Source organism: Apodemus sylvaticus, chromosome 20 (genome assembly GCF_947179515.1).
Source record: "Apodemus sylvaticus chromosome 20, mApoSyl1.1, whole genome shotgun sequence".
In the NCBI taxonomy this organism is placed as follows: domain Eukaryota; kingdom Metazoa; phylum Chordata; class Mammalia; order Rodentia; family Muridae; genus Apodemus; species Apodemus sylvaticus.
The window spans coordinates 51,447,785-51,471,282 of NC_067491.1; the positions used below are offsets into that span (position 1 = coordinate 51,447,785).

The 23,498-nt window shown below is 46.5% G+C and overlaps 1 protein-coding gene across 2 annotated transcripts in view; it reads left to right on the top strand.

Moving 5' to 3' along the window:
• The window catches only part of Abtb3 (ankyrin repeat and BTB domain containing 3), a 269,082-nt gene that overhangs the window by 143,289 nt on the left and 102,295 nt on the right, over positions 1-23,498 (top strand). For both annotated transcript variants that reach the window (XM_052165691.1, XM_052165693.1), the window contains exon 2: positions 14,162-14,311. In XM_052165691.1, the coding sequence (XP_052021651.1) occupies positions 14,162-14,311 (150 nt within the window). The remainder of the gene's footprint in view (positions 1-14,161; positions 14,312-23,498) is intronic.

Consider the following 23,498-nt stretch of genomic DNA (forward strand, 5'->3'; position numbering starts at 1 on the left):
TTTGCTCTGTAGTCAGCAGCTGAATTTGCCCTAATGGGATTCTAAAGTTTTTAAAAGCCAATTTAGTATCTTTGTAGTTTTGATGGATTGTGGAAGGCCGATTAGTTATTTATGTCGTATACACATGCACGGCTGCAAATGGTATTTATGTGCCATCAATCTCTATACTGTGTTAATGGAGGAATATAGCCAACTTTCAAAATGCTATAGATGCGGGTACGCACACGCGCATGCACACACACACACACACACACACACACACACACGCACACACATACATACACATGCATGCACACACCACTGTCATTCCATGTGGTCAGCTGTAGGGTATTTCCATTTATTAAACATTTCAGTGAATAGTTCTCTACTATATCATATCAAATAAGTAATACATCTGTCATCAGGCTGTTTAATTAAAGATAATCAGACTTTGAAGACATAGAATACAATTAAATATACTTAGCACTGAAGCTGGGTTGAATGTGTTTTAATCTTTTGTGGGTGACTCGGAGTCTTGCTGACCCCAAGGGGATTCGTGATGTGTAGAAATAATCCTCTTACTGTGTGGAGGCTCTATTGGAAAGAAATCTACCCCTGGAAGGCAGCCAGGTACAGTAGCCTCCCTTCTAGCAGGAATCCTTGCTTTTACCTGGAAATGGTTTGCATATATCCCCAGAGGAGACAGATCTATGAATATTTGTCCTTGGCATCAAATGCTGGTGGCAGCCGGTGTGAAATCCTCCATCCTCCCCCCCTTTAATTTCTGTAAAAGAGAAGAATACCTGGGAGGGTGTTAATATGGCCTTCGCACCTCTCTTTAACACTAATCCACCCAGGACTCTTTCATGAATTCAACAACGTGTTTTTATGAAGGAAGTTCCCATGAAGATGCTGAGGTAGAAGAACCAGAGAGTTGGGAGCAGCAAAGAGACAGCTAAACGTGTTTCAGGAGGCATAATGTATATCCAAACATAGTCTTTAATGGACTTAGGCATCCGAACCACTCCATCGTTGGCTTTCCTTTCCCTTACAATCTTCTTCACCAGTTGAACGGCATTCAGAGAGCTGATGATTCAGAATTTAATTTGATATTGGAGAGAATGAGATAAAAATAGCGTCCAAGTGTCATTTTAAAGAAGTGAGGTCCTTTCTGATTTTAAAGCATTTATGAAGCTGCAATAATGAAACAATTTATTTCCCACACTGAAAAAAAAAAAGATAAGATCGATAGGATGAAGTGGGAAATACAGCAGTGAACACTATCAATCGTACCTGGAAATAAAGTGGTTTATACAGCAGGATGTAAATCGGTGGGCTAAGGTGGTTTATCCAGTAGTCACTGACGTGGTTGATTGGTTACTCTGGAAAAATACAATTCCCAGTTCACTCTAGATAGGTCATGGTTTTAATATTGGTAACAAAACTAAAATTACCATCCGAAGCATGCTTAACTTCGAGTAACCTTACCTAGAGGAAACGCTTTCTTTCTTCTTCTTTTGATGTATATGTGTGCATGCATGTGTCCAGGCTTATATGTGCACTTCTGGGCACGCATGGAGAGGCCCGAGGTTGAAACTCCTCCTCCATCACTCTCCCACTTATTCTTTGAGGTACGGTCTCTCAGCCTAAACCAGAACTCCCCAGCATGTCTGGACTCACTAGCTTGCTCTGGGGATCCTGTCTCTGCCTTCCGAGGCTGGAACTGTAAGCAAGCCACTGCACCCACACCGCATTACATGGGTTCTGGGGATCGGTCCTCTTGTTCACCTGGCAAGTGTTTTGACCACTGGTGTATTTCCAGATAGAGGGAGTACTTAATGAACCAAAACCCGTCGAAAGAAAGGCGGGATGAATGAAAACATCCCTGGTCGGTCGGAAGGATGCTAAAAGCACACTTGAAGAACAGATGGGAAACTGAGACGCACGTGTGCAGCACAAGGCTGCTGTCTTAATGTGCAAGAACGTTTTTATCAATGGGAATCTGATTTTCTACTTAAAATTAGAAAGCTGGGCGGACTGACTTAGAGACAAAGGGAAACAGATGCTAATAACTACAGGGAAAGTACCATTTACTTAAAACGATATGAATTTGTGGGTCTCCCCTCTCCCCAGAATCACAGGTCACTAGCCCAGGAGGACGAAGGAACAGAGTTGACAAACAGGGTTTCTGATGGCCCGTGAGTAAGAACATGAATAATGATGCACAGGGACCGGCTTTGGGGAGACAGACAGACCAACTTTATTCGCGGCGAATCAAGGGTTATATAGTTTGGGGGAAGGGGGTGGGAATATCCAGGGTAGACAGAGGTGCTTTGTGAAGGCTGAGGTTCTGAGATCCTCATTAACATGGGGAGGCATTCCAGGAATCTCAGGTGCTAGACGAATGGGTTCTTATTTGGGAAAAAGGAAGGCTGAGCCTGTAATCCAACCAAGACTATGTGACATTCTACAGGTAGAGGGGTATAGGGATTCGGGGCTCCTCAGACAAGGTCAGAGAAGGAGAAGTCCTGATAGTAAAGGGAGTCCACCACTTTTCCCCCAGCTTAGAACTTCTTGGTGATGTAAGACTTTGACCTTAGTTAGCGGAGCAACAGAAATTAAATTAAATTAAATTAGATACTGCCAGCTATCTAGCTTCTACATGGGTTAGGGTATGGTGTCATACATGGACACTTTCTTCATGGTGTTTTACAAAGTTCTACTTGCATTGTTTTGTGTGTGTGTGTGTGTGTGTGTGTGTGCTCTTTAGATGGATGTTAGTCTCTCTGGCTGGATTCTGTGTTCTAGAAGGCAAGAACCATCAGAATTTTATTCCCCAGAGAACCACACATTGTTTGCGCGTAGTAATGTTGAGTGAGTGATTGAGTGAATGAATGAGTGAGTGAATGAATAAGTGAGTGAGTTAGTAAGTGAGTGAGTGATTGAGTGAATGAATGAGTGAATGAGTGAGTGAAGGAATAAGTAATAGACTCCCTTGGGAGAGTGGGGCAGAGAGAGAAAAGGAGGTTGCTATGTGTGACTTTACAATGGTGGTTTTGCAAATAGTTTAGGTGTTTTAAGTGAATGTCTGCAGAAGGAGCAAGGTGGTGAAGGGACATCAAGAAAAAGGATGTCAGCCTGCGGCTGTCGCCATGATCTCAGCATCAAGGAAGGAGAAAAGAAGCTCATTCTAGGATGAAGGACATTAGAGAGTTCTGCAGGGACCTGAATCCAACCAGGGGATCCACCCAGCAAAGCCCAGGGGCCGACTGCGCTGTGAGGTAGAGGAAGATACGGTGGGTGTTGAATGCCCAGACAAACCAAGAAGTGAAGACATCAGCTGAGCCAGAGGAGCCCACAGGCAACATTCAGGTCCTGGGCAGCTGAGGGACAGAGAACAGTATGGATGTTGCATTGCTGTGAGCTGGCTGGCAGCCGGAACTGAGACTTGTGATGTATCTCCCACAGCTATTCTAATCAGACTGCTATTCAGGAACCTTGGCCTCATGTAGGTAAGGAATGAGACCCCAGAACTAGCTCTCAGGGAAGTCACTTGCCCTCAATGATATAGATACTCAATAGGCACTCTGATCCCTCCTTGGTCCAGCTTAACCCACTTTCCTTCTGCATGTCGCTCCAGCAGTCACCACATCTGTTTTCTTACCTCTATACCTTCCGCCAGCCCATCCAGGTCGCACAATAAACATGGATTCATTTTGAAGCCTAGTTCTCTCTATCCATGAAGCCTTTCCTGGCCTACCACCCAGGTGGAATACCCAGTTCCTTATTATGTCATCCACGTAGCGTGCAGACTTCTTATACAGCACCTGCAGCACTCATGGGCATGGACACCCTCGCCACCTCATCGAGTCCCTGAAGGGCAGCTTCAGCATGGCCTACTTTTCAATGCAGCCCCCAATCAGGCACACAGTATGGAATCGATGGATAGAAGGACAGAAAGATAGACAAAATGTATGATGAGAGAGTGAATGGCAGAAGGATAGATGGACAGTAGGCCACTCTATTATATTGTCTATTGTGTCTCTGTGGTTTAGCACACTGTAAAGCCTCAAACTTTTTAATTAATTAAAAGTGGGTAGATAAGTGGGTGGATAGATGAATGGGTGGATGAATGGATGAATGGATGGATGGGTGGGTGGGATGGATGAATGGATAGATGGATGGATAGATGGGTGGGATAGATGGATGGATGGATGGATGGATGGATGGATGGATGGATGGATAGATGGGTGGGATAGATGGATGGATGGATGGATGGATGGATGGATGGATGGATGGATGGATGGATGAATGGATGGGTAGATGGATGGATGGGTGAGTGGGTGGGTGAGATGGATGGATGGGTGGATGAATGGGTAGGTGGATAGATAGATAGATGCATAGATGGATATATGGATAGATGAATAAGTGGATTAGGTGGATGGATGGATGAATGGGTTAGAGGATGAGTGGGTAGGTGGTTGGATGGATGCATGGATGTATACATTTGGATTATAAATATCTAAGAGGTCGATGCACAATCAACTTGATATAAAGCAAAATAGTCCCAGTTGTCCAAAAGTCTGCCTGATCTATTGCCATGAAATTAATTGAAATGTCAAAGACTATTTCTAACTCATAAAATTTTACTGTTAGTCATACCCCAAGGCTGAGTTTTATCCCATCCCATGCCAGTTTTCCCCCTCAGTGTCACTGCTGTGCACAGATCAGGTAAGCTTTGCAGAAAACTATCCAAAGACAACACACTCCCCTCCTGGAAGCTCACCACTGTTAACACTTCCACAACTACCCCAGACCTGGTGGGAGATCTGCAATAACACTCCCTGAGACTCTTAGGAAGAGTTAGGCCCTAAAGCAAGTAAGCCATCGAACTGAAAACATGGGGAAACTGGGAAATGTACTTTTCTTTCCTTACAGGATGGATAGCACTGAGGGTTATGTAGAGAGTGCATGGATGATACAGTAGAGGTGGAAACCTAGGAGAAAATAGGGTGGAGCAGGGAAGGGGGCCAATGGACTGGCAAGTAGATCCGCCATTGGGCAAGGCGGACTCGGGGAGATCGACTGCAGTGGATGTCCTCACAGACCTCGAGCTGGGGGTGGGGAAGACAAAGTTTTTGGCAGGTTACCAGGGTAGCTGGCAGGACAGAACTCCAAGGAGACAGGTTCGCAGTCTTGGACACCCACAGGCGCCAGAAGAGCTGAGAACAGGAGTGTGGGCCCTCACGGCTAGGCTCTTGCCCTGGGCAGGGAACAGGGGAATTCCAGCTGGGTCCCGCGGGGGGGGGGGGGGGGGGACCAGAGTGTCCTTGGCTTGATGCAGACAGCTTGGGTTGGTAGCAGCCATGGCTGGGAACTCTGGGAGGCCTTTAGGGGTCTTTAGGGGAAGACCTGCCCCATTGTTCCAGCACGGGCGGGTCCAGATGAGAAGAGTTAGTCTATGGTTTTGGAGTTTACTGTAGAGAAGTAGGGAAAGGGAGAAGGTAGAGAAGTAGGGGCCAACCATGGCCACGTGGAGTGGGGCAGGGAACTGAGGGAGAGAACAGTGAGTAAGAGAAGAGAGAACAAGAGAGTAATGGGGGTGGGCAGACAGCCCCTTTTATAGCGGGCCGCCTACCTGGCTATTGCCAGGTAACTGTGGAGCGGGGCCTACCTGGCTGTTGCCGGGTGACTGTGGGGGTGGAATACCAGGGGCTTGGGGTATCACCCTTACAAGACTGATTGTCACAGAATTGTGGACTTGAGGACCTCGTGTCAGAAGCCTAGAGTCTGGGAGCATGGCCAACAGGTCGGCCCCTTGCAGAATTAATCTGCGGGGTCTGTGGAAGTTAAGCCTTGCTCAGCCAGAACACAGATTGCCTTTCCACTAGGTCAGATCCAAAATCTCTGGGGTCATCCTCAGTCAATCCATCCTCGGCGCTCCATCACCAGACGACTTCTCCTCACTCGCTCGCTCGCTACTCTGTCCCTTTCTCTATCAGCCCCAGCACGCCGAACCCTTTGACCTTTCCTCCTACCACCCCCTCTGTTGACAGATGCCCGCTCTTTACCAGATCGGGCATCTGTCACTTCCTTCAAGTCTCCACTTCAGCTGCTTCTTTACTTCTTTATTTCCTGCCGCTTCCCGCGTGACCCTTACTGCCTAGCGACAGACTATTGTAATCATGTGCTAGAGTGTTCATTTGGAAATAGCAAGGCTCTCCAGTACTTTGCCACCAGGTCCTGAGAATCTACAACATTGCCTGGCACCCAGTAGGTGCTCAGCTGTAAGACCCCCAAAAACTGAGGGCGCCCCAGCGCCCTACACCTCAGAAGGCGACACAACTCGTGAGAAACGGTCTCGATGCAATAGCAAGAGGATTTCTTTATTCCAGAACTCTGGGTTCCACAGCCGTACACCACGCAGGGGTAGAGGACTGTGGACCCTGAGTGCAGAATCGCGACAGCTTTTATAGGTTTACAACAAAGCCCTCGAATCACAAACCAATCATTCTTTAGCATCAAGAGCCTGCGAGGTGAGAGCCAATTGATTTGTACCACTCCATAGTTTTTAGGCCTATCAGTTTAAATTATTGGAGCCCATGGACCAATTAGTTTCCTATTTTCTTGGAGGTCTATAGCTGTGTGAACTCCTGGGTGGGGGTAATGGTGTAAGCAGTTTACAGAAGCAAGATAAGCAGATAATTAGCTCATTTCCAGTTACCTTATGGGGCCAGGATCACCTATTCAAGGCCTTTTTGCCTAGGTCTTAACAAAGGGTGGGCTCTGGAATGTGACCTTTTACCTAGTTTCTAACAAAGAGCACAAAGAGCGGGCTCTGGAATACGAAGTGTTTGGGGCTCCTTAGAAGGCTGGAGTTAGAGCTTCTTTGGAGTGAGATAGCATTTTAAACTTCTGACTTCTTGGGGTCATTAGAGTTAGGCTGTATTATTTTCTATCCTTTCACGGTTAATGCTCACTGAATGAGAGAATGTGCTAAGCTTCTAACCCTTGACTTTCTTGCTTCTCCAGTTAGTTCTCTCACTATACCACCAGTGTCACACTAACATCCCCACTGTCTCTGTGCCTTGGTTCTTATTCTGAGACTCAAGGGAGTCTTAACGTACAAGAGAGACCCCCTGGGTAGACCATGCGGAGACAGCAATCAATGCAAAAAGCAAGAGGAGTTTTATTTCATGTCCGGCATGCTGGGGCCGCCCTGCACATGGAGACGGAACAACCATGCATGCCGGGTTGTGCAGGCCTTTTCTACAGTTCTCAGGGCAGCCGCCATTAGGCACAATGTGATTGGCAGAACAGTGTTACTCTGGGCATTTCCTAGCTACAGGGACCACCCTGTGGTCTAAGGAAAGTAATTTAGCCTCTCCCTTCCTGGAGGGGCAAGTGTCCCAAGACCTTCCTAAAGTTCCTGAGTTAACCCTTTCATTATACAAAGTCTCTAGAGCAGGATAGCTCCCGCCATGCACTAAGCCCAGAGGGAAGGTAGCCCCTAGCTCATCCCTAGCTGGGCAGGAGGAAGAGCTGGTTGCCTATGACTCACAGCTTGTGGGGTCATGTCAGACCACTTCCTGCTTGTGACTCCATTTTACCTGCCTTTTTTTTTTTTTTTTTTTTTTTTTTTGGATTTGGTTTTTTCAAGACAGGGTTTCTCTGTATAGCTCTGGCTGTCCTGGAACTCACCCTGTAGACCAGGCTGGTCTCGAACTCAGAAATCCACCTGCCTCTGCCTCCCAGAGTGCTGGGATTACAGGCGTGCGCCACCCGGCTCCTTCTACCGACCTTAACCTCTCTGTGTCTTGCTTCTGGCTGTCTCTGACACCCTTCTCACTGTCTACCTGGCTGTCTGGACTGAAAGTTCCTCAAAAGCAGGGCCTGAAGCTTCTTCAAGTCCTTGAGCATCCCAAGTGGGAGCTCAAAAGGATAGCCTTGGGTTTGTTAGATGACCCAGGCGGGGGTGGTGGTGGGGGGTGGAGCTGGGAAGGCAGTGATGAAGATGCTCTGTGAGATCACTGTTTCTCGAAACTGGGCTGTGGATGGAGGGAGACGCACCGTGCTTATAGGTGAAGGTTGAGATTCTGGCTGGTAAATAAAAGTCTTCTGTGATCTGCAGCTGCCTATGTCCACGTAACCACCTCTGCACCCTCTGCTCCGCATGCTTCCCCCCCCACACTGAGCACCTGCCTCTGGGCCTTTGTTCCTCCCTGGACTGTCCTCCAACAACAATTATAATGATAATAGCAGCTGTCATTATTGAGCTATTTATAGAGAGCAAGCTGCATTTTACTCGTTTAATCTTCCAGCAGTGGCCCTGTGACAGTTATGCTAGAATGTTCTCCATTAGTCTATAGTATTCCCCCAGGGAAACTGGTGCTTCAGGGGAAGCTAGCTAGATGCACCAGTGCTGTGGGCCAGACCCAGAACTCAGAACTCAAAATCATGGAGTCCGATTCTCACAATCCCAGATGGAGCTGAGTTCCTAGGAACTGAAGCTGTCTTGGGCTTGCCTGGGGCGGCTTTACAGGACCACAGGGGACCACACAGGATGGAGTCTGACCTCTGCTGTGTCTTCCACAGTATTCCAGCTGGTGGAGGTCTGTGTTCACAGCTGAGCTGGAGGCCTCCGGCATCCAGCCTCAGACATCTACCCAGGCCAGGGTATTTGCATTTTCTGAAGGTCAACACGCCCTTCCTTAACCGGGTTTCAGACTCCATACCTCAGCATACCCCGGGACCCATTTCTGGAAAGGCTCTACATGTGTGCTCTCTCCACGCTCATTCTCAAGTGCCCTGGGTCCAAGATGTTTAAGAAAGATCTCTTGAAAAGGAAATTCATTTTTGAGCATACCTTGAACCAGGAATTGTGCTCACAACTAGCAGAAAAAGGGCCTGCTTCACACAGATGGATGGTTCCCTGGACCAGCCCTAAATCTGCTTCCTGATGCCAATTCTTTTCAAATAAAGGGGGAGCTCCAAGCTGGTGGAATAGACATATAAACAAACAAACAAACAAAGAAGCAAGGAAAGAGAAAGAAATCTCTGACTTTCTATTTTGTTTGTTCATAAATCTAACCATAAAAGAAAGCCTCCTAGCAGCGACTGGGTTATTGACTTCCTAAATCTTTAGCTCCAAAGAACTTCATTTACTTACTTTATTAGCAAACATTTATCGACTCCATTCGCTGTGCCAGCTTGTCCATATATATTATCCCATTCCTGCCTCTCCACCAGCCATGACGAAAGCAATACCAAACACTGCAAAGGGTGGGACGGAGCCAGGGAGCCAAGTCCGAGCCTGGCAGCCCCAGGGGAGGTAGCGAAGTGGCATTAGCACCCAGCCATGTCTTCCAAGGCTCCTCCCCTCCTGTTTGCTGTGTGTGTGTGTGTGTGTGTGTGTGTGTACACTGGTGAGTGTACATGTGTGTGCATGTGTGTGCATGTGTGTACATGTGTGTATAGTCAACATCAGCACTCTTCCTCTATCAATCTCTGTCATATATATATTTAGACAAGTTCTCTTCCTGAATCTAGAGATCACTGATTTGGATGGGCTGGCTAGCTAGCAAGCTCCTGTCTACACACAGACATAGACACACAGACACACAAACACACAGACATAGACACACAGACACACAGACACAGACAGACACAGAGACACAAACACAGACAAACACACAGACACACAGACACAGACAGACACAGACAGACACAAACAGACAAACACACAGACACAGACACACAGACACACAGACACACAGACACACAGACACAGACAGACACAGACACACAGACACAGACAGATACAGACACACAGACACACAGACACAGACACATAGGCAGACATAGACACAGAGACACAGACACAGATACAGATACAGACACAGACACAAACAGACACACATACGGACACACACAGATACAGACACACACACACACACACAACAGGCCACATCCACATATCTGGCTTTTACATGCCTTTTTTGGGTCTTCAGGCTTACAGCAAATACTCGATCGGCTGAGCCATCTCTCACAGCCCTCCGAACTGCAATGGTGAACTTGGATCTTAATCACCAAGCCATTGTGTCCTCAACTCCAATAAGAGGCTTGCCTCAGACACTAAAATATGATGCTCAGGCCTTCTTATTCACCTATATACTTTTTAACATTAGAAAAATAATCATTTCAGTTTATGTGTTAAGCCCTCTGAGGCAACTTGAATGAAAATGGCCCCGTGGGCCCACAGGGAGTGGCGTTGTTAGGAGATGTGGCCTTGCTGTGGCCTTGTTGGAAGAAGTGTGTCACTGTAGGAAAGTCAAGTGTGGCCCAGTGTCACACTCTCTGATGCCTGCCAATCCAGGTGTAGCACTTCTGGCTCCTTCGCCAGCACCATGGCAGCCTGTGTGGCTCCACAGCTTCTCGCCGTGACAATAATGGACCGAACCTCTGAACTGTACGCCAGTCCCAGTGAAGTGTTTTCTTTCATAAGAGTTGCCATGCTCATGGTGCCTTGTCACAGCAAGAGAATCCTAAGACACCCTATATGGGGTTCTCAAAAAGAGAATAAAACCATAATACATCATCTTTGCATAATAGATCAATTACAGATTGTGCAAAGCTCTGTCATCTAGTTCTTAAGGCTTCTTTGGATAAATAGCATTGCCACATTTGAATTTCATAACTCTCCAAAAGGACAAGCAATTCCAAGGGGGATTGATTGCTCATCTGAGCGGGGAAGCGGGAAGAAGTCCAGAGCTGGCGTCTGTGTGCCAACTTTCACCTCAGGCCCGGTGTGTGGAGAACCTTTCTGCTTAGCCCAGGAAAGACAGTCCACCGGATCTTGTTTCACACCCCCCTCCCCAGCAGCTCCAGAAGAAAGACAAATTCAGTGCCTTATCTCTCCCACCCACCCCCGTTCCCCACCCCCACACGCACAGGAAGAGTCAAGCTAGGGTGACACTCAAGAGTTCCAGACTCAAGTTTCTCTCTCCTGTGCCAGTTGTGGAGCAGTTTACGGGTGGGAGATCTGGGCTAACCTGTAGCCAATGATGAAAACCACAGGCACAGGAAAACCTTAGAGACGCCTGAGGACCTGTGCTGATGTTGGTCCACCCCTCCCCCCTGGTGTTCAGGACTTCATGATTGGCTCTTTAAGCCTCTTGGTCATCCTCCCCTCTACCCACAGTGAGGGGTACATGAAACTTCACTTTCTAGTCCGGGGTCAGGATTTTCTTGCATCCTACGGATTGACCTCTTCAAGGGGATAGGAGGTCGGTGTGTGTGTGTTAGAGCCACAGACATCAGAGACCTCAGGTGGGAGATAGACCCAAGATTTGTTGCTATGGCAACACCTCCCTGGTCCAGCCTCTGACTATCAAGTTGATGGGAGGAAGGAAGAAGAGGACTCAAGGCCTCCCTGCCTGGTTCCAACGGGAGGATGTTGGAGAGGCAGAAGGGTCCCTTGCATAGTGGGCACCTTTCTGTAGTTCTGGTCTTCCCTGTCTAGAAACTGAAAGTCCTCAGGTGTCCAGTGACTGGAGAGGCTGTACTGGCCTGTGTGCCAGGCTGTGATGTCCCAAGCTCACTGCCTGTTGCAACACATTAGGGGCCTCAGATCACTTTAGGGGCCACTGCCATCTTTATATACACATACATACACACATACATACATACACACACATATACACATATATATATACATGCATATACATACATATGTATAGACACACATATACACACATGTATACATACATATATACATGCATATACATACATGCACATATACATAAATACATATATACACATACATATACATACATATATACATAAATACATATATATACTTACATACATATATATACATACATACATACATATATATACATATACATACATACATATACACACATATTATATAGAAGAGAAGGGGATAACAGAGCAGAGGCTGCATTATACAGTAAGGACAGGCAGTTTTCTGTGGAAGATTTTTGAAGGCAAGCATACAAAGCACCTTGTGTGCTGGACTGTGATATGAAGTACGTTCTTTGGAGCTACTAAGTGTTTGACACATAGTAGTTGGAGAAGGGTCTTGAATGAAAATTTGTCTGAAAAATGTCAGGTCTCTATGAGTATTAAAACCAAGTGGGCCTTCATATCCCTTAGCCACTGTTACCATGCATTCAAAACAACGGTTATTCTAGCTGCCCCCTTCCCCCCCACAGCCTCAGCAGCTCAATGAGCTGCGGGATCTGGGTGGGGCTGCTGAGATCTGTGGTCAGATGAGTGAGGCTGAGGAGCTACTGGCCTTCCATTCTGCCTCCTCTCCCTCTGCCAGTTGACTAGCATCATTTACACCATTCCGCACCTGTACGCTGATCATGGGTTATAGCTCCCGAGTCATTCTGTGAGCTTCTATGGTGTGTGTGTGTGTGTGTGTGTGTGTGTGTCTGTGTGTCTGTCTCTGTCCGTGTCTGTGTGTCTATCTGTGTCTGTGTGTATGTCTGTGTCTGTGTGTGTCTGTGTGTGTGTGTGTCTGTCTGTCTGTCTTTCTGTGTGTGTCTGTCTGTCTGTGTGTATGTGTGTGTGTGTCTGTCTGTCTGTCTCTGTGTGTGTGTCTGTGTCTGTCTCTGTGTGTGTGTGTGTCTGTGTCTGTGTGTCTATCTGTGTCTCTGTGTGTGTCTGTGTCCGTGTCTCTGTGTCTGTCTGTGTCTGTGTGTGTGTCTGTGTCTGTGTGTCTGTGTCTGTGTCTATGTCTGTGTGTGTGTCTGTGGGTGTGTCTGTGTGTATGTGTCTGTGTCTGTGTGTGTGTGTGTGTGTCTGTGGGTGTGTCTGTGTGTATGTGTGTGTGTGTGTCTGTGGGTGTGTCTGTGTGTATGTGTCTGTGTCTGTGTGTGTGTGTGTGTCTGTGGGTGTGTCTGTGTGTATGTGTCTGTGTCTGTGTGTGTGTGTGTCTATATCTGTGTCTCTGTGTGTGTGTCTGTGTCTGTGTCTCTCTGTGTGTGTGTCTGTGTCTGTGTCTATGTCTGTGTGTGTGTGTGTGTCTGTGTCTATATCTGTGTGTCTGTCTCTGTGTGTGTGTGTGTGTGTGTGTGTGTGTGTTTGATGTATTTGGCTGAGGTATACCACTGTGTGTGTGTCTCTCTATCATTTCCCCTTCCTTAAACGAGCAAGGCCACCCAGGGTATATTCTGTTCATCACAAAGTCAGAGCTCAAGAAAGCAATTACAACGTCATAGGCACTTTTCAGGCTCTGATTCTATCCTGTCGTTAACAAAGCCTTGACCAAAGTAAGTCAGTTAATCAGACTTGGAATTCAAGAAGCAGGGACACACTCCTTCCTCCTCCTGGGATGATTAGCGATTTGGTGATGTTTTAAATGCCTCTGGGTAAGCCACATAGTTACAATTCAGGTCCTCACTCAATGTTTACCAAGCAGAAAGGGAGGGAAGAGTATTGTGTTCTAGGAAGTTCTGTGAGCATTCACAGGACAAGGTATAGAAATCCTAGGGACTTCCCCCAACCCTCAACCCCATATACATCACTACAGAGAAATCCTGAAGCCTTGTCTCCCAGATCTCAGGCCATCCACACTGGTTACGTGTATTCAACCAATGAAGAAAGTCCTCAAAGGAACTGCCCTTCCCCACTCCCCAGGGCTTGGCCTGTCTCTGGAAGAAAGGGATCAAGTGGTCACCTCTGGGTTCAGGAAGAGAACTTCTCAGCAGACAGATTCCCTGCTAGGCCAGAGAAAAATTCCGTTCATGATCTTTGGAAATACAGTGTCCAGACAAAGGCTTACCTGGTTGTTAAGTCAGCATCTATATCTAAAAGGGGCCCAAGGCCTGGGATGCAGGTCAGTTGGTCTGTACTTGCCTAGCATGGATGAAGCCTGGGTTTGATTCCCAGAATAAACTGGACATGGTTGTGCACACCTGTAATCCCAGCACTCAGGAGATAGAGGTGGGAGAATTAGAAGTTCAAGGTCACCCTTGGCTACATAATGTTTGGGGCCAGCACCCGTGAGAACTCTATATACAACCCAAAAGGGGTTGGAGGTCCAGCGTGTGGGCTCCCGTCTCAGCTTCTCACAGGAAGAGGTTTGGCTCCTCCTCGCTTGATGAATTCAAAAGTAACGAGCTGTTGTCTTCTCTCTCCCTCCCTGCCGCAGGTGTGCTGAGCCTGCCAGAGAGCCTCAACCTGCACCGAGACCCGCAGCGGCCCAGCAAGCCAGGAGAGCTACCCATGTTCAGTCAATCAGAGCTGAGAACCATCGAGCAGTCCCTGCTGGCCACACGGGTGGGCAGCATCGCCGAGCTCAGTAAGTGGCCGCTGTCTCCTTAGCCCGGTGCCCACCCTACACAGCCTCTCTGTCTGAAGTGACATGTTAGTGTTTCATGCCAAAGGTGCTTGTGCTGACCTGTCCAAGGAGCCTTTATTGAATGCTTGCTGTGTACACAAAACAGGGCCAGTGAAATTAGGGAAGATGAGGGCTCTAGAGGAAGGAAGGCCTACGAAGTCTCGTAGCTCTGTCATTGCCTTAGTGAAATCTAGTCTTCATCTGCCCCAAGCCTCAATTTCCTTTCCAATTAGACCGAAGAAATCATCTCAGCCAGTGCTGGGTGATGTTTTGATATGGAATTTACAGATGCCTATCTCAGGGCATGGTATCTTGCCTGTTGCAGGCAAAATCCATGATCTCTAAATGGTACGCATTAACTACTGGGGTCGACAGCAGCATCTGTTGAACACATACATCAGGTGTCCTCTCTCTGCTGTCCTTTCTGACCCACAAGACAAGCCAAAGTCCTCAGAACTGCTCTCAGGTTTCCCAACCACTATGCTCTGTTCTCCCTTTGGTCCTTTCTGCTCCTTGTCCACAAGAGGGAAACCCCAGGACCTTTGCACTGACTGCTCCCCCAGCCAAACAATTCTCCATGTCTTGCTTTCTCACCCCTGTGAAACGATAATGCTCTAAGGACCCTTTCCTTACTTCAGGCTAGTAAAGCAAACCATGGGAGTAGACAGGGTAGCTTAAAAGGCAAGCATCTGGGGTCTGGAGAGATGGATAAACAGCCAAGAGCCCTTGCTGCTCTTGCAGAGGATTCTAATTCATTTCCTAGCACCCATGTCATATGTAACTCCAGCTTCAAGAATTCGAGCCCCTCTTCTGGCCTCCAAGGGCACCCTTGCACTGTGCACATACACAGGGGCAGGGACTAGGGAGAGGCCTTTATTATTGCCCATAGCTCTAGAGGGTTGGAAAATTCAAGGTAAGAAATTCAGCTCCTGGTGACGGCTCTCTGCCCACCTTACAGTCGATGCCGTCTCAATGGGCCTCTTCCTATAGGGCCTATCATGAGGGCCCCACCCTCTAGGACTTGCCCAATCCTAAACCCCTGCCAATTGCCTGGCTCTCTAACACCATCACACTGCAGGTCAAGGCTTCCACATGTGAACTGTGGAAGGCATACACATTCAGTCCATAGCAACCTTCATCCCTTATCTATTACTCTTAGGTGCCACGCCCAAGCGCCCACCATCCTCCAGCGTACTTGATGTGTTTATGTCCCTGTGGTCTCCTTATTGAGACATAATTCACACACAAGTAACCTACACATCCAGTTCAGCCATTTTTAGTATATTTATCGAGTTGCACAACCATAACCACAGTCTGTTTCAGACCATTGTTGTTACTCCAATTAAAAACCCAGCCCCCATAACAGTCCCCTCCCTCCTATCTCCTAATCACGCTCCACACTTAACTTCTTTACTGTTTTGCATTGCCTCTCTTCCTGCTGGAATCTGTCTTCCCTTCCTGACAGGACAAATGTTTGATGTGTTCACTGATAGAAGTATCAGATAGATAATAGATAGATAGATAGATAGATAGATAGATAGATAGATAGATAGATAGATAGAAGGGTCTCTGGACCTAGGGAAGTATGAAGCATAGAAGAAAGGGAGTAGAGAAAGAAGGAAAGGAGGAGGGCCACAAAAATGTATAAGAGAAATCAGAGAAGATTTGATAGTCAATTGTTGACGTGATAGTCAATTGTGGACGTGATAGTCAATTGTGCTAACTTGATTGGATGAAAACATGCCCAGGGAGGACCACTGAGGTGGACAGTGCCTGAAGGTTGCTGCTTCCAAGACTGATGACCCAAACTCCATCCCCAAGACCCTCATGGTAAAAGAAAAGAACCATCTCCTCCAGTTGTCCTCCGACACCCACCATGGATGTTTTGGAACATGCACATTTACACAGTACACAAATAAATAAGTAAAAAAAAAAAAAGAAAGAAATGTCTAGGGGATTAGGAATCATTCTAGGTGTGACTGTCATGGCGTCTCATTTCTGCCATCCTGATTTTGTGCATAAGAGTGTGAGGCCAAGAGAGGGCAGAGGGTTTCAGAGGACTGAACCCTATAAGCCAAAGTAAATCTTTCCTCACTCATTTCTGTCAGGCGTTTTGTTGCAGCCATGCAACATAAATTAATAAAAAAACTCACACAGAGAAACAGTCAAGTCTGGAGTATGCCAGCTTTGAAAAATATTTGGTTATGTATGCCCTGATTCGGGCTTGTGCCATCCGGCCAGCCCCACTGTAGTCCTTTCTTCTCTGTTGCTGTGATAAAGTGCACAAGACCCAAAGCAGCCTAGAGCAGGAAAGGATTTATTTCAGGGTCCATTTCCAGGTCACATTCCATCCCTGAGGGAAGTCTAGGCACAAACTCAGGCAGGAGCCTGGAGGCAGGAACTGCAGAGGTTGTGGAGGGTGCTGCCTACTGGCTGCCTCTCTCCGCTCATGGTCCGCCTGCTTTCTTATATAGCTCAAGACTACCTGTCTGAGGGTGGCAACCCCACAGTGTGCTAGGCCTTGCCACAACAATTAATCAATAGTCAAGACAGGTCCCCCACAGACAAGACCACTGAGTGATATAGTCTGAGAATTACTTGAGAAATCCCTCAGTTGAGATCCTCTTGAGTGGACAATAAAAACTAACCAAGACACCAAGCAAAGGAAATTACCGATGCATTTGCTCAAGACTCTCAGTTGACTGTTTAAACAGCTTAGCTGTCTCCCAGTTCCTGGTGGGACTGGAGTGTTGATTTCTACACCACTAAACTGTGCAGAAGTTGATACAGCAATCCCAACAGATCCTGACCAGTAAGAAGCTTCTGGACCCAGAACACAGCCTGGATCTCCTCCAGAGGAGTCCCTGACCCACCCAGGACATGACCTCCCACGGGGACATGCTGCATCTCTGTGATAGCAAGCCATGGGTGGAACAGGAGACTACCTCTGACACTGCAATCATTACTTTTCTTTCACTGTAACAAAATACCCAACAGAACAACTGAAGGGAAACAGGTCTACTAGGGCCCACGGCTTCACAGGGTTGCATCCCTGGCAACTTGATTCTGTATTTCTTGACTCATTGTGAGGCAGAACAACATGGTGGTAAGATTATGTGTCCAGGGGGCTTTTTTTTTTTTATCTCCTTGCAAACTGGAAGTCAAGAACAAGACAGTAAGAGAGCAGGGACATGATAACTTTAAGGACCCATCCCCAGAAACTACTTCCTCCACCTAGGTTTCACCTCCTGAAGTTTCTAGAACCTTCTATGATAGTACCACAGGCCAGGAGCCAAACCTCCAACAGATGAGCCTTTTAGGTAAGTGAAGCACACCTCATATTTAAACCATAACAGTCACAAGATAGCTGCTTTCCTGGCCTCTGTGTTGAGAGGTTGGGTTCCCATCCTTTTTAGACCACCAAAGCCATGTTTCTAGTAACAGTATCTTCTGACTCCTTTCTGTGTGGTTGATCTAAAGCTTATTTGTGACTTAGCCTTGTTGGGAGTCTGGTGATGTCTAGAGACCATGCCTTAGAACATTTTTTAATGCATAGATACAAAACTACAAAGAAAACCAATTTTTTTTTGCATTTAAATCATGGCATAGTTTGTGTGTGTGTGTGTGTGTGTTTTGCCTACATTTTCATATGTACAACACATGCATGAAGTACATGAAGATGCCCAAAGAGGGTGTCAAACTCCCCTGGAATTGGAGTGACAGATGATTGAGAGCCACCAGGTGGGTGCTGGGAACCCAACTCAGGTCTTCTGGAAGAGCAGCAAGTACTCTTAACCACTGATCCATCTCTCCAGCCCCCACATTCTGAGATTTTATTAGCACATGATAGAACATGATCTAGCAGTAAGTCTGATGGCCACAAAATTTTGAGGTTGTGATGTTTATGAATACAGTTCTGAGGTATCCACAAGGAAGTGATGGATGTTCACATTTTAACACACTGCCAGGGTATCTGCAGAATGTGCAAAGGCTCTAAGCAACGCCCTTGGGAAGCATTGCCAGAAAACAGAAGACAGAAGACATTTGGACCTTCTCCTTCTGGGAAATGCCCATCTCCCTCAAGCTGTAGAATCTGAATATAGGGTTCTGTCTGACTATATATATGTGTGTGTAATAAGTAATGTCTATATGTACGTTACTTGGGAAGAGGCTTCCACACCACTTAACCCATGTACTGTCTTATCAGGTCTCAGAGGTTAGTCCCGGGGCTAGGAAGATAACTTAACCAATAAAGTGCTTCTCAAGCATGAATGAGGACCTGTTTGGATCTTCCACACACATACACGCATGCATGCACACACATACACACACACACACACACACACACACACACACAGCCTTACACCCTTACATACATTTAACTCCTACAAAGGTTAGTCCTGAAGTGCCTCACTGGGCCCACCAGCCTCTGTTCAAAGAATTTGCAAAGCAAATCCACGGTTCACCTTAGCAGGCAGCCCACGGGAGCAGCGTGCTGCAGAAATTGTTTTTAAGGATAATTTGCTGTGTAAATTAAACAGCGTCATCATTGGATGTTGACTTTCGTGTGTGAATTGTTGGCACACAAATAGGTGTTGCTAATTGCGAGTGTGTTTTGTGTGTTCATTAAGTGGGGCCTGAAGTCGGTGCACAGAAATGCTCTGATAAAACCCAGCGTAGACAGAAGGTAATCAGATTCCTCCCTTCAGATCTGACTGTGATTTAGGCTGGCCTGCTCTGCAGTCTGAATCAACACAGACAGGCTCTCTCTGTGGACACAAAGCGCTGTTCTTCATATTCAAAGGTTGTTCTGTCCAGTCTGGTAGTAGAAACCACTGTTTTTGCAACAGAGGTGAGAGTCTCAGCTCTTGAAACAGTCTCAGGGGTGAAAGATTCAAGAGCAGAGCCCCTTCTTAGTAGCTAATAAAGATAATAGCTCCAACTGATGTCTATGGAAGTAGGGTGCCATGCTGGCTAATCTAGATTGTTAGCCTGAGGAAATTAGAAAGAATCACCATGGAAACACACCTCTGGGCGTGTCCATGAGGATGTTTCTGGAAAGGTTTGACTGAAGAAGGAAGACCTGCACTGAATGTAAATAGTATTATCCCTAGAGCTGAGGTTCTGAGCCTAAGAAGAAGAAAACAAGCTCAGCCCCGCCCCTGCCCCAGGCCTGCCCCCGCCCTGCCCCAGCCCCAGCCCCAGCCCCAGCCTCTCTCTGCTTCCTTCCTGTAGACTTGGTGTAAATCATCTGCTTCAAGCTCCTGCTGCCCTTTCTTTCCAACCATGATGGACTATCCTTTCAAACTATAAACCAGAATAAATACTTTCTTTATTGAGTGTTTTGTGACAGCGTCAAGTAATAATTAATATGGATGCTATGGTAAATCTACAGATCCGCTTTTGATGTATTGCCCCTACTTTGTGATCTGGGGGTGGCAGCAAGAGGAGGTTAAACAATAATTCCTCCATCAGCCTCACCTGTGATCTGAAGGGCTGGAAATGGCATCCAGGCTTTGGAAAGGAAACCTGCCACACATCACCATAGAACCGCTCTCCTACCAGTCATGTAAATAGGTCCCCACTCAGATCCCAGAGGCCCCTCCATGAGGATAGGGTACCAGTTGGGGCCATGCTCCTCCAGCTCTGAAGACCTGCAGTTTGCTCTGAGGGTATACAGGCTCTGCACTTAACTGTATATACCCAGCATTCAGAACGGTTGCCAAGTCCCTGAGGAGGGGACCAGCCCTGAAAGCTGGGGGTGTCTCCTCAAGTCACCTTGCCATTTCTTCAGTAAATCATATTAAGATTCAGGTCTGCACTAAGCCACTGGAATGCCTGGAGCTCTCTCCTTTATCCCTCCTGTTACCTTGTTTCACTTTTTATCCTGAAAATCTCCCAGAGGCATGTATTGAAAGCTTATCTTGCAGCCCTTGGTCAGTGGGGGTGGGGTGCCCTTGAGGGGAACCCTGGGATACCAGCCCTTCCTGTTTCTCTTGCTTTTTCTTGGCTGCTAGGAGATGAAGACACCTTTTCTACCTCATGCTCCTTCCATGAGATAGTGAGTTTCCACAGACCCAAAGTGGTAAAGGTCAAGAGACCATAGACAATAGTCACTCCCCTTGTAAGTCGATTGCTTGCGGTGTTTTGTTACTGTGGTGGAATATAACTGACATATCATCTTGGGGTGAAACCCTCACCATTTCTGGATCATCACCGTGTAAAGCACACGGCACACACTCCAGGCTTCATTAGAGTATGCCCATTTCACAGATAACAAAAACTGGGTGTGAGGAAGGAGCGTTGTCTTGCCCAAGGGTGAACAACCAGAAAGCAGAAAATGAGTCTTAGTTCAAATGGTTTTCTTTGTCCTTTCTGCTGTGTCTGAATAAGCTTTGTATTCTGAGCACCTTGGATACCACCCACAGCTCAGCAAATGTCCCTTGAATGAGAAATTAATAGCCCGAAGTAAACTGCACACAAAAAGTGAAGAATATGCAGCAGGTTGGGGGCTCAAAGAAAACTCCAGACTCATATCAAGCTTTCTATTGAAACTTAGAATTTGGAGACCCTGGGTTGAACATATACATGTCCCCAAATACATAATAGGGAGGTGACACCCTAAGAGAGAATGTGGGGCCCACACTGACTTGGAGTCTGTGGGCAGCTGTGGTCACCCTTGAGTGTGGTCCTCTCTTTTCCTCTTCTGCTCTCCCCTCTTTGCCTCTTTCACCCTCTCCTCTCCTTTCCCTCCTCTTACCTTTCCTTCTTGTCAAAACGAAAGGGTGAAGCAGAAAGGAGAATGAAAAAGATTTAGGCAGAAGCAGCCCTCCTGGAAATGTGTGATCTTTTTCCCAAGGAAGTCACCCCTGGCTCACAGCAGTCTTAGTTTCTAGGGGGCTGTATGTTCGAGCTGGAGCTGGGCATGTTGGAGACGCATCCCCTGGGCTGGCATGGAAGATGATTGTAGGTGATGTACAGAGCCGTTTTAATTTTAATTGCTATGTATATTTCATGAGTGTGAGGAAATATTGGTTTTCCATTTATGGCACTGATATGAAGTTTCCTTTTTAAATAAATTTATTTGTATGAACAAGTGAGGCAATTTAAAGGGAAAATATTAAGTAAATAAATTGTACGAGCTGTGCACAGATATGAGAGACATCATGATGGTAATTCCCAGGTGGCTGACATTTGAGAAACACAATTACCAGTGGATGGATTCTCGGATAGTTTTCTTGAACTGAATTCCAGCTGCCCAAGCTCTGAGCAGCTGGTGACAGACAAAATAATTTTCTGTTTGGGGCTCATGTCACAGACAGGGGAGACAGCAGATAGCAGCACTTATAGAGCATAGAGTTTCAAACAGAGATAGTGATGATCTCGCATAGGCAGCCCTCCCTAGAAATCTGTTGAAGGCCTCGCTGGTCCAGGGATGAAGATGACAATGATGATGGGAATCATGTGATGACTGACATGATGAACAGTTTTGGCGATGATGGAGATGGTGGTGATGATGATGAACATGGTGATGGCTGATATGATGTAATAATGTTGATTGATGATGATTAGAGATGATCAGAACGCTAATTCTCCATGTAATGACAATAGTGATAGTGAGATGAGAATGCTGGTGATGATGAATTTAGTGATGACAGACATCGTACAATAATGATGTTGCTGATGCTGGTGAGGATGGAAATGATGTAATGAGGATGCTGATGGTGGTGGTGATAATGATGACAACGGTAGTGATGATACGATAAAATAGTGCCGAATGCTAATTAAGCACAAACAGGGCTCCAGACCCTCCACTTTGAGCACTTTTAAGCATGTGTGTGCATTTCATTTAATTCTCTGAGGTAAATAGTGTCATGATCTCCATTTTACAGACAAGGATGCCAAAGTTAGGTATTTTATGTGTTTTTCCCTTAAAGTACACAACAAATCTACTCTTCCATTCTTTTCCTTTCTCACAGAGAATTAAATTCACTTTTTCAGGGTCACTACTAGATAATGATAGGTTGGGTGCTAATATGCATTGCAAAGAGCATGCTATCTGCTCCGATAAGGGAGCAAGAAACAAGATACAGTTTGTCTGTGTGGAAGACTCTGTGAAGGAAGCATACGCATAGATAGCTAACTGTGAAGCACTGCAAGTTTGTCTTTTCTAGGGTGTGTTGTTGCAGGGAGTCAAGGGAATGAGATTCTGACCAGAGCATTTTAGAGGGCTCCCTGGAGAGGAGCCATTTGATCAGCCAGCCATCAGGAGCTGTGAGGGTGTGGGAAGTGACCATCCAAGTTAAGAAATCAACAAAGCAGGGACCTGAGATTTCCAGGTGAACTGAATGGTCCCCAGGAAGACAGGGAGATAGTGAGACTGTACGGCAAAGGGCACCCACACACCAGCTTTCCCAATGCCCCCAGGAGGTGATAAGATGGTGGACAAGTGGAAACCAAACCATTACCAGCATCGCTCTGTCTCTGCCATTACTGTCACCAATCCTGTTTTCCCGGCACTCTTGAGTTTTCTCATTCCGAAGTATTTCCCAGGAATGTTTTTTATTCTGTTAATATGTATTAATCATACACAATAGGTTTCATTATGACATTTTCACACACATAAATAATATGATTTGATAGTATTCGTCTCCTATTACCCTCTCATGTTCCTTTCTCGTGATTTCGGTTTTAGTTTCTTTTCAGTTGCTGGGATTTAAGAAAAAAAAAACCTATAAAAGCAACTTAAGGGATAAAGTTTAGTTGGCTCACAATTCCTGGTTTCAGTCTGTCACTGTGGGAAAATCAAGATGGCAGGAAGTTGTATCAGCTAGTCACATTACATCCACTGGCAACATTATAGCCACTGGCAGCATTACATCCACTGGCAACATTATAGCCACTGGCAACATTATAGCCACTATCAACATTATAGCCACTGGCAGCAGCATTATAGCCACTGGCAGCATTATAGCCACTAGCAACATTATAGCCACTGGCAGCAGCATTATAGCCACTGGCAACATTATAGCCACTAGCAACATTATAGCCACTGGCAGCATTATAGCCACTGGCAGCATTATAGCCACTGGCAGCATTATAATGAATTAATGCAGGAGCACTAGCTCCACTCTTCACTCTTATCCAG